The sequence below is a fragment of the Cebus imitator genome, unplaced genomic scaffold (genome assembly GCF_001604975.1).
Source record: "Cebus imitator isolate Cc_AM_T3 unplaced genomic scaffold, Cebus_imitator-1.0 Scaffold415, whole genome shotgun sequence".
Classification (NCBI taxonomy): domain Eukaryota; kingdom Metazoa; phylum Chordata; class Mammalia; order Primates; family Cebidae; genus Cebus; species Cebus imitator.
In genome coordinates, this window is record NW_016107730.1 from 936169 (window position 1) to 946695 (window position 10527).

The 10527-nt window shown below is 55.0% G+C and overlaps 1 protein-coding gene across 2 annotated transcripts in view; it reads right to left on the minus strand.

Moving 5' to 3' along the window:
- Positions 1 to 4958, minus strand: part of STAT5A (signal transducer and activator of transcription 5A) — a 26122-nt gene extending 21164 nt beyond the window's left edge. Inside the window, exons 1-4 of one of the 2 annotated variants that reach the window (XM_017509408.2) lie at positions 4222 to 4958; positions 3260 to 3397; positions 2778 to 2934; positions 753 to 842 (exon numbers count right to left, since the gene is read on the minus strand). In XM_017509408.2, the coding sequence (XP_017364897.1) occupies positions 753 to 842; positions 2778 to 2934; positions 3260 to 3387 (375 nt within the window). In that variant the 5' untranslated portion in view covers positions 3388 to 3397; positions 4222 to 4958. Of the gene's footprint in view, positions 1 to 752; positions 843 to 2777; positions 2935 to 3259; positions 3398 to 4209 lie in introns of both variants that reach the window. The other variant, XM_037731633.1, reaches the window with a different exon arrangement.
- Positions 4959 to 10527: the final 5569 nt, after the last annotated feature.

The window sequence follows — 10527 nt, forward strand, 5'->3', positions numbered from 1 at the left end:
TTGGGACAGAGTTTCGCTCTTGTTACCCAGGCAACAAGGAGTGCCATGGCATGGTCTCGCCTCACTGCAGCCTGTCTCCCAGGTTCAAATGATTCTCCTGCCGCAGCCACCCAAGTAGCTGGGATTATAGGCACCCGCCACCACACCCAGCTAATTTTTGTATTTTTAGTAGAGAAGGAGTTTCACTATGTTGGCTAGGCTCATCACGAACTCCTGACCTCAGGTGATCCACCCACCTTGGCCTCCCAAAGTGCTGGGATTACAGGCGTGAGCCACCGAGCCCGGCCTGTTCTAAGATTTCTAACTGTTATGTCATGTTGTTTTTGCTCTATTGTAGATAGTAGAGCACTGTGCCACTGTCCATGTAGATATCCAATGCCTTTATGATTTCAGAACTGGGGAGATGTGCCCCGCTGCCCCTCCCTGGGCCTCACTTCTCTAAGCCTGCCTGTGTTAGTTCTGACACAGATAGGTATGATTGCCATCTCCATTTTACAAGAGTAGGAACAGAGCCTCAGAGAGGTTAAGCAGCTTGCTCAAGTCACACAGCTAGTAAGTGGCAGAGCCAGGGGCTGGACCCAGGGGGTCACCACCCCACCGTGCAATGCTGCCACCTCTCACGCTTGCCCATGTCCTTCATCTTCGTCGTGCCCTCCTCGTGCTGTTGTTTTACATAAACACAGTTGTGTCTGGAGAGAAAGGCATATGAAAGGACTTCCCAACACCTCTCCCCACAGCCACGGGACACTCACATTGTTGGCTTCTCGGACCAGCCTCTGTTCATTGTACAGAATGTGCCGGATGCAGCGGACCAGCTCCATGGGGCAGCGGTCATATGTTTTCTGAAAGAATCCAACAGCAGCCTCCAATAGCCACCCTCTGCTCCAGCCACGCCACCCCTGTGCCATGCCCAGCCCTTCCTCTCCTTCAACCTCTGCCTCAGCTTTTCCCAGGAAGCCTCGGGAACTACACACCTCTGTCTCTCCCTTCCTCATCTTCCCCTCCAAGATCTTCATATGTGGTTTGGAACCAATTAAAAACCCACAGTTTATGAAGCACTTTCTTTTTTTCTTTGAAAACTCGTTTTGTAATGAAGCACTAACACAGGGGTCCCCAACCCCTGGGCTGTGGACTGGTACGGGTCCGTGGCCTGTTAGGAACTGGACCGCACAGCAGGAGGTGAGTGTCGGTGAGCAAGCGAGTGACGGGTCATCTGTATTCACAGCGGCTCCCCACTGCTGGCATTATAGCCTGAACTCCACTTCCTGTGAGATGCGCAGTAGCACTGCGGTAGCGCTGGATTCCCATAGGAACGCTAACGCTATTGTGAACTGCGCAAGCGAGCCATCGAGGTGATACGCTTCTTTTTCTTTTTTAATACAAAGTCTCATTCTGTCGCTCAGGCTGGAGTGCAATGGTGCGGTCTCGGCTCACTGCAACCTCCGTTTCCCAGGTTCAAGTGATTCTCCTGCCTCAGCCGCCCAAGCAGCAGGGATTACAGGCGCCCGCCACCATGCCTGGCTTATTTTTATATTTAGTAGAGACAGGGTTTCACCACAGCCAGGCTGGTCTCAAACTCCTGGCCTCGTGATCCGCCTGCCTCGGCCTTCCAAAGCTCTGCGATTATATAGGTGTGAGCCACCGCGCCCGGCCTGGCTATGCACTTCTTATGAGAATCTAACATCTGACGATCTGTCACTGACTCCCATCACCCCCAGGTGGGACTGTCTAGGTGCAGGAAAACAAACTCAGGGCTCCCACTGATCTTACACTGTGGTGAGTTGTGTAACTATTTCATTACATGGTACAATGTGATAATAATAGAAATAAAGTGCCCAATAAATGTAATGCCCTTGAATCATCCCAAAACCACCTCCCTGCCCGACCCCAGTCCGTGGAAAAATTGTCTTCTATAAAACTGGTCTCTGGTGCCAAAAAGTGGTTGGAGATCACTGCACTAACAGCATGGAAACCCTGTACAGAAACTATAATCCCCTTCTCACAGATGAGAAAACTGATGCTCAGAGAGATTAGGTACTTGTCCAGATGCAACCAAGTGAGAGAGCAAATGACTCCAGACTCAGGGCATCTGATGCCAAGGTCAAGTACTTCCCACCAGCCTGCCCCTGGCCTCCTATGTTGCTTCCCCTCAGGCCTCTCCAGTGTCCCCTCTCTTCTGGGATGGACTTGTATTTCCCTGGCATCCTGCTGTCTGTGTTGAAGGGCTCTCTAGGAAACATGAGTTTCAATAAACACTTGACTGTGATCACTATCCACACCCCTTTCCTACTTCCACAAACACTCCCTCTCTTCCTCCATACCCCCTCCCTCAAGTAAAGAAGAAGCTATACCTTATTCCTAAACCCTCAATTCAAAGCCCTTGTGTCCAGCTCTTTTCTCTGGCATGGCTCCCCTCCCACCTTTAAAAGAGCCCAAGAGGGAGGTCGGTGGCCTCGTTTCTAGAGTCGGCTGATCTTCCCTTCTCCAACACAGGAATCCTGACTCAGTCTATCTCCATCCCTTCTGCTTCTTCCATAAGGCCAGTTCACCCATCTCCCTCTGTTGGCAACAGACACCTACCACCCTTGCTTTGCAATACACTAAAGAAATCCGACAGGTGTAATTTAGAAAGAGGGGGTGGGGGAAATGAAGAAAAGTTGCCAATACGTTTGCGGTCACATGGTGAGTCAGTGGCCATGCCAGGAAAAAACCCAGGGGTTCTGATGCTGGAACAAGATGATGCTGCCTCCCGTAGGTGGCCCAGAGCCCACACCCACCTGGAGCTGTGAAGCGTAGTGCCCCAGCTTGATCTTCAGTAAAAACCCATCTTCCCCCACCTGGTGCTCTGCCTTCTTCTGCAGCTCCTGCACCAGGCCCTCTAGGAGCTGGGTGGCTTGGACTCTGTCCTGGGGGTTGTCCAAGTCAATGGCATCCCTTGGGGCAGGGCAGGAGAGAAAATCCTACTGTGGCACCATCCTGGGCAAGGAGGTCAGGCGCCCAGAATAAAGTGGAAACCCCAGGCTTATGATGGAGGGCGCTGCAGGGCCCACAAGACTTGTTCCCGCAGTTCCACAGGCATCTAAGGCTAGAAACATTCTCTGTCCTCCCAGGCTTCCCCTTTCCCAGGGACACCACCCCTTCCGCACAGAGACGGACAGGCAGGACCAGAGTCACACCAAATCACCATGAGTAGAACTAGAGGCCAAAGGGCCTGGATTGTAAGGACCCTCTGAGGAGGGCCAAGGCGGGGCAGGCCTACCATGGCTGGCTCTCAATCCACTGGGCCAAGTAATGTCGGACCTCGATGGGGAAGTGTTGGCCATACAGCACCTGCATCTGGCGCAGCGCATCTCCCTGCAGCTGCTGGGCCTGGATCCACCCTGCCATGGCCGTTCACCTAGGGCGAGCCCAGCACTGAAGTTCTCTCCTCCGCAGAGCCAATGGCCGGGACTGCCTCTGACCCTGCCATGCCTACCTATCCCTGAACTGTGGTCAGGCCAGGCCCCTCCCCTCCCACAGACACGCTTTCCTGTGCGGGAAGAGAGACGGTGAGGAGGAGCAGGCCGCCCATCCCCTGCAACAAGGAACCCGCTGAAGGGGAGGGTGCGCTGCAAAGGCAGGTGCCGTCCCCATCTTCCTTTACTCTAGCCTCACTGGAGCTTCCCCAGTGGGGGGTAGGGGGAGGATGGCTAGAAACTGAAAGAGAAACTTGACAGCGGAGGCCCACAGGTCCTCTGAAGAGGGCTGCAAGAATCCCCCCACTCCGTCTGAGGCCCAGTTTCTGGAAGGGGAAGATATTCCAACCCAAAGTTAGGCCAGCACTGTGACAGCTCCCACTCGACGGCTAGGGCTGTTCAGGCACGTGGCTGGGGCTGTTTAGGAGAGAGGGCTGGGGACCTCCGGCTGCTCCCCCAACTGGTCACCGGCGTCTCCCCGCGTCCAGCCCGACGGCGCTCCCTCCCTCTCCGAGGCGTGCCAGGACGGTGCCCTCCCTGGCCTCCGCCCTTCATCCCCGAGCCCTGTCCCTACATCCCCCGCTGCTCCGTCTTCCCTTGTCTGCGCTGCGCCAACTCCCTCGCAGTGTCGGGGACTGATCCCCGCGCTGCGCTCGGCCGTCGGGCCCCGGGTACCGTGGGTGCCGGGGTACCGGGGCGGCTGTCGAGTGTCCCCTCTCCGCACGCCTCCCGGACGCACCACCGGGCCACCCACCTGGCCACCCACCTGGTGGGGCCGCGCCGTCCGGCAGCCGGGCCGGTTCTGCGCCCCGCGGCTCTCGCTCCGGGCCGGGGCTCCTGGGGGCGGCGGCGGCAGCTGCGGCTGTTACTACAGGAAGGAGCAGAGAGCAGCGATTTCCTCCTCAAAGGTCAGCTGCCTGCGATAGACCATACACAGCGCGCGAGCCCGCGCCAGCACCCCTCCCAGCCCCGCTCGCTCCCTCCCCGCCTCCGCCTTCGGTCGCCGGCTCCCCCGCGAGTGCGCAGCGGCAGCGGCCGAATCCGGCGAGCGGCGAGGCGAGGCGGGGCGGCGCCGGGCGTGGGGGCTGCCCCGACGGCGGGGTCCCCCGGGAGTCCCAGGCGGCCCTCGGCTGCGGCTCCGAGGGAGCGTCCCGGAGCCGCGGCGAGTCAGAGCCACCTGGAGAATGGGGTGGGAGGGCCGGGAAATCCCGGGCTCTGGAAATCCCAAACCCAGGCCTCGGTTTTCTCATCCGCAAAAAGGGAGGAGGGAAGTGTGGACTAGCTGGTGAGGCCTTCCAGCTCCGGCGTGTGTCATCTTTTGAGCCTCTAGATTAAAAAATAAATATGTGGGGTGTGTGTGTGTGCGCGCTCGCATGTGTGTCCTGGGGGCCACAAGTTTTGTGACCTCAGAGGCTAAACTGGAGAGAGGGGAAGGACCGGGGATTCCAGAGAAGCCAAGATCACCCCGTCTACCGCGGCACCTCCTCCATCTTTTATTCCCACCATCTAAACTCACCCTGATGGAGAAACAGGAAAGAACCTTGGCAGTCATGTGTTTCAACCCTCCCCCGCTCCACAATTTTGCAGGTAAGAAATGGAAGTCCAGAGAGGGGAAGGGGCTTGCCCAGGGCCACACAGTGGGCGCCTGTCCTCTCCAGCCGGCTGTGATCCACACACTAGCCAGCGCCCGGTTCACCCAACCTGGTTACTTATGAGACTGGTTCTGCTTTCAGAAAAGTCCAGGGAGGGGCCCTCTTGAGTCCTCCCAACCTCAAAACTGCCTATAGGCCTTGCCACAGCAGTGAACATCCTGCCTAGAGCCTCGGTCCCCCTCTCCAATAGGCCCCTTCTCACGAGGCCCAAGGGGTTTGGTAAGGTCGCGCTGGACGCCTTCCATCCCCTTTGCCCAGCTTCCCTCTCCTCTGGGCCTCCTCTCTGCCTGGCAGTGGGTTGGCAGCACCAGAGGAGGGGCCAGCCCAGCTGCCCACTCACAGCCCAGCTGGGCCAAGACCGCATGTACTGGGAATGGTGCATTCTTCTCTGCCTCCCTCCCCAGCTGCTTCTCGGAGCTGCCCTTTTCTCTCCTTTCCCACTCCCTCTTCTTGCCCCTTACTACCTCTCCCAGTTTCTTTCTTTTAACTTCACAGAGTGCAAAAGCCAAATTGTATGTCTGGGTTCTCCCCACCTTCCATGTGTGGTCACAGTGTCTTAGTTGGCAAGATCACGAGGAAAGGAATTGAAAACTCTAAGGGGGTGCATGGAGGATGTAGGGAAGTCCTGCGTCCCAGATGCTCTGCAGGGGGCCCAGGGAGGAGGAAGTCTAGCCCTTCTCCTCTCCTTTCCCACTCCCAGCAATGGATTTGGCAGGGGAGGGTCAGACACAGAGCTAGGGGGCCACCTGGAATGAAAGCCAAGTGTCACAGCTGTAAGTGACCATAAAGATGATTTTACAAGTGGGAATTCCAACAAAGGCCAGAGAGGGGAAGTGACTTCGCTGCTGTCATGCAGCCTGTCAGTGGCTGGATCCAAACCCATTGCCACATTTTGGTGGATCCTACTTGGCACCTGTGCCCTCCAGCGGTTCCCTTCAGGCAGGTGTGGAAGTCAGTGGATGGGAGCAGATTCCTCAGGTTTCCAAGTCCTCTCAGCCAGGTCTGAAGAGGGACAGAGGGCCAACCTTGTCATGTGCTGACATCTGGGCACCTGATGGAGTGGGGTGCCTGTGTAAGAGTGGGGGTCCTGCCTGCTCTCTTCCAGACAGCTGCCTCTCTAGGCTTCTCCCCCAGGGCCTGCAGGGGCCCGTTGCTCCAGCAGGAAGCCCCACCCACCAAACATCTGTCTGGGTTGGGCTGGGTTTGGCTATTGAGTAGTCCTGGGTCCTAAAAAGCTAGCATTGAGGTGCCAGAGAACAGAACGGGAAGGATGGGCTTAAGAGGGTGTGGGGCAGTGTTTTCAGAGCCCTCCCGTGACTCCCACCCCGACCCTGTGCCCAGTGGCAGTGCCCCTGGTTGACTGTCTCCTCATTTGGTCTCTGATTACAAGGCCCCAAATCCTGGTATCTTTCATTGCACGTCTCCCCCTCTGACTTTTATTCTCTCTCTGTCTCTCCCTGTCTCATTAGGTCTCCATCTGCTTCTCTGATAGTCTGGGTTTCTCTCTGTTTCTTTGTGCCTGTTCTCCCTCTGAGATGCAGTGGGGAGGAGGAGGAGCTGTGGAACTTTCCCTGGATGGGCAAAGGGCACCCAAGAGAGTAGAGGGAAGGGTGTCAGGGTTGGGTTAGGGGAAGAGGTGACTGTAGTCGTGGCTTCAGATAACACAGCTACCCGGAAATGTCAAATTTGGGGTTTCTTTTTGCTTTCAGTCCCCTGGTTTGGTCTCTGCGATTTCCCACCGCAAAGCACCCTGGTGGTTTTGGGGAACCAGGCTGTGGAGGAGAAAACTGAGGCCTCCAGAATGGGGTTCAGGAAGATGAGAAACTGTCTAGGGTCTGAACTGAGCTGGGGCCCGAGGCTGCCTCCTTGCTCCTGACTGCCCTTCACCCCCAAATCTAAGTCACAGCATTAGATAGGGAGTGAGGAAGGATTTTAGAAATCTTACAGAAATATATTCCCCAGGCTGGGTGCAGTGGCTTACGGCCTGTAATCCCAGCACTTTGGGAAGCCAAGGTGGGCGGATCACTAGAGGCCAGGAGTTTGAGACCAGCTTGACCAACATGGTGAAACCTTGTCTCTACTAAAAATATAAAAATTAGTTGAGCATGGTGGTGGTCGCCTGTAATTCTAACTACTCGGGAGGCTGAGGCAGGAGAATCACTTGAACTAGGGAGATGGAGGTTTCAGTGAGCTGAGATTGTGCCATTGCACTCCAGCCTGGGCAAGAAGAGCGAAACTCCATCTCAAAAAAAAAAAAAAAAAAAAAACAAGGTGGGTGCAATGGTTCACGCATGTAATCCCAGCACTTTAGGAGGCCAAGGTGGGCAGATCATGAGGTCAGTAGATCAAGATCTGATAAACATGGTGAAACTCTGTCTCTACTAAAAATACAAAAAATTAGCTGGGCATGGTGGCACCTGCTGGTAGTCCCAGCTACTTGGGAGGCTGAGGCAGGAGGTGGAGGTTGCAGTGAGCCAAGATGGTGCTACTGCACTCCAGCCTGGGTGACAGAGTGAGAATCTGCTCGAAAAAAAAAATATATATATATATATATATATGTGTGTGTGTATATATATATATATATATATATATATATATATATATCATCCCAGGACCCCTTTCTGCCTTGCCCATGGCAATCAGGTCTGCTCATGCCCCTACCCTGGGCAGAACAGACTGAGGTCACCTTGACCTGACCTTCCTTGGGGGTGCAGGGAGGTGGTACAGAGACACCTTTGTTTCCTGTGCTCCAAGTCCCTTCTTCAAGGAGAGTTCCTGTTGCATGGGAGCCAGAGAGGAGGTGGGGCAGGGGTGAAGGGCCTTCCCAAGAAACCTGGAGGCTTTCTAGGAAGTATCCCTTCACCCTGCGGCAGAGGGGAGAGCCCCTGGAGCACTTAAACATCCTGCTTCACCCCCACCTTGCCTCTGCTTGGACAGCCTACCTGCACTCCAGCTCCCACCCAGAAACTCCTAAAAGTAGGGCAATGGGCCCATGATCAGAGTACACCCCATCTCTGAGACCAGGCCCTGGCACCTCCCTGTAAAAATGACACCCCCATTCTTGTTCTTGAAGACAGAGCAGGACCTAGAGAGGGTGTGTGTATATGCACATGGTGAGGAATTCTCTGCAAATCTGGGAGAAGGGAAGGAGTTGCTGGAGCTCAGGTGAAGTCCATTCCTGCCTGTCCACAACTCTTCAGGGAAGTTGCTTTACAGTGATGTCACCAAGAGAACATAAGGCCATCCTGCCTGACGAATAGTGACTGTCCTCTGTTTCTGGGAATAGCATGAGGGGAAGGGTGTGGGACTGGGCAGGGTGGGTAGGAGGGAAGTCCTGCGTCCTCTGCCCAGCTGCCCGCCTGCCATGGGGAGAGGCTTGTAGGCAGGTTTCTTTCTGTACAGAGAAGAGGATGCAGAGACTGTGCAGGGTTCACATTTCCCAGCCAGTCAGGTGGGCAGGAGGAGCCCATCCTTTGCAATCCCCTCATTGCAGGGGCAGGCCCAGTAGCCTGGAGAGAGAGGAAAGAGGGCACACACAGCTAGGCAACTGAGTGGAATTGGCACTGTCCTGGGCAGCCTTGGGTCAAGCCTGGCTTCTCATCCTCATCCATGATGACTATCGGGCCTCTCTTCCCGCTTAGCTAGTTTCTCCTCCTTCCACCCCAACAAGAAATCTTTTGTACCTTGGCCAGCCCAGTACCTGACCTCAAGCCCTCTGAGGCTTGTGTGGGAGGAGGCTGAGCATCTTCCACGCCACCTCCCAGTACTCCGCCACTTTCCTTTGTTATGACTGGAGGGGGTTCCTTTCTGCAGACTCTGTTTCTCATTGTTCCTCGGTTTCTTAAGTTTTACACTCACGCACACCTTCCTTGCTCTAAGCCTTAAAAAAGTGCTTCGGCCAGGCTGTTCCCCTTATACTGGCCTCCCAACTCCAAGCCCTTGGCCCTTCCATTCCATCTACCTGGAATGTCATTCCTCCCTCGGCCACCTGGTGAAATCGTCTTTCCTAAGGTTAGTGTGGCCCAGAGGAAAACACAAGGCTTTGGAGTCATGAGGTTCTGGCGTGGACCCTGGCTCTGCTGTAGGATCCTGGGCGAGTGAGTCTGCCTCTTGGATCTAAGTAAAGGAATAGCACGACCCACTGCCGGGATTGCTGTTAAGACTCAGTCACAGGCCAGGCGTGGTGGCTCACGTCTGTAATCCAAGCACTTTGTGAGGCTGAGGTGGGTGGATCACCTGAGGTCAGGAGTTTGAGACCAGCCTGACCAATATGGTGAAACTGTGTCTCTATTAAAAATACAAAAATTAGCCGAGTGTGGTGGCTGACGCCTGCAATCACAGCTCCTTGGGAGGCTGAGGCAGGAGAATCTCTTGAACCTGAGAGGCAGAGGTGGCAGTGAGCTGAGATCGTGCCACTGCACTCCAGCTTGGGTGACAGAACAAGACTGTGTGAAAAAAAAAACCAAAAACTCCATCACTGTGCCTGGTGCATTGTAGGTGCTCAAAGGCCTTGACCAGTAGAGCCGGGCGTTTTCTCCTCTGCCCTTCAGTCCCATCTGCATTACAGGCCCCTTCTTATGGCCCTAACATGTTCCCTAAAGGGCTATGTTCCACTGCTTGTTCACAATAGGGGCTTCATAAATATTTGTTGGATTAATGCAGGCCCCTAAAACAGCACAGAACTTCCAGAGCTCTGACGGTTCAGGGCAGCCCCTTGTTCACTGACCCTCACCCGTGGTACCCAGAAGGCCCCCCAGCTGCTGCCCCGGCCTCTGCCTGCCCTGGTCTCACTGACCTGCTTTTCCACCCACAGTGGTGGCAGCAGCCTCATTTTTCTGGCGCTGGGCTGATTTTTGAGTTCTTAACCTGCACGGCAAGTCAGCAGGATACTGGCTGCAGTGGCACTATGCTCTCTCCTCTGCGTCTGCCCCACCCTCCCTGGATAATGCTGCGTCGTCCCAGGACTCTGGGTGCAGAGAGCCCAGTGACCCTGTCCCAAGAGGCGGGGTCCGAGGATCCTTGGGTTTTGCAGAGAGCCAGCCTTTAGCCTTTAGCTCCAGCTGAAATGGAGCCCAGATCGGTGAGGCACACAGGAGCCAGACTGAGGGTGGGCGTGTGAGACTGTCCTCACTCACACACCTGCACATCCATTGCTCCATCCTCTCCCCTCCCCTTCATGTGACAAAGCACCAGCTCTCTCCTGGCCCAGCACACTGGCTAGGATTGGGCTGAGGGAAAGAAAGAGAGAAAATGCTCTTTTACCGAGTGCCAGGCACAGTTCTTAGTTGCCTTCACAAATACTCTCCTTTTTCCTATAAAAAATTGTCCATTTTACTAATGTTTTAATATAGAGTACCTGCACATGGGACATGTATTTTGTAAGAAAAGATTTTCTTTTCTTTTCTTTCTTTTGTTTTTTG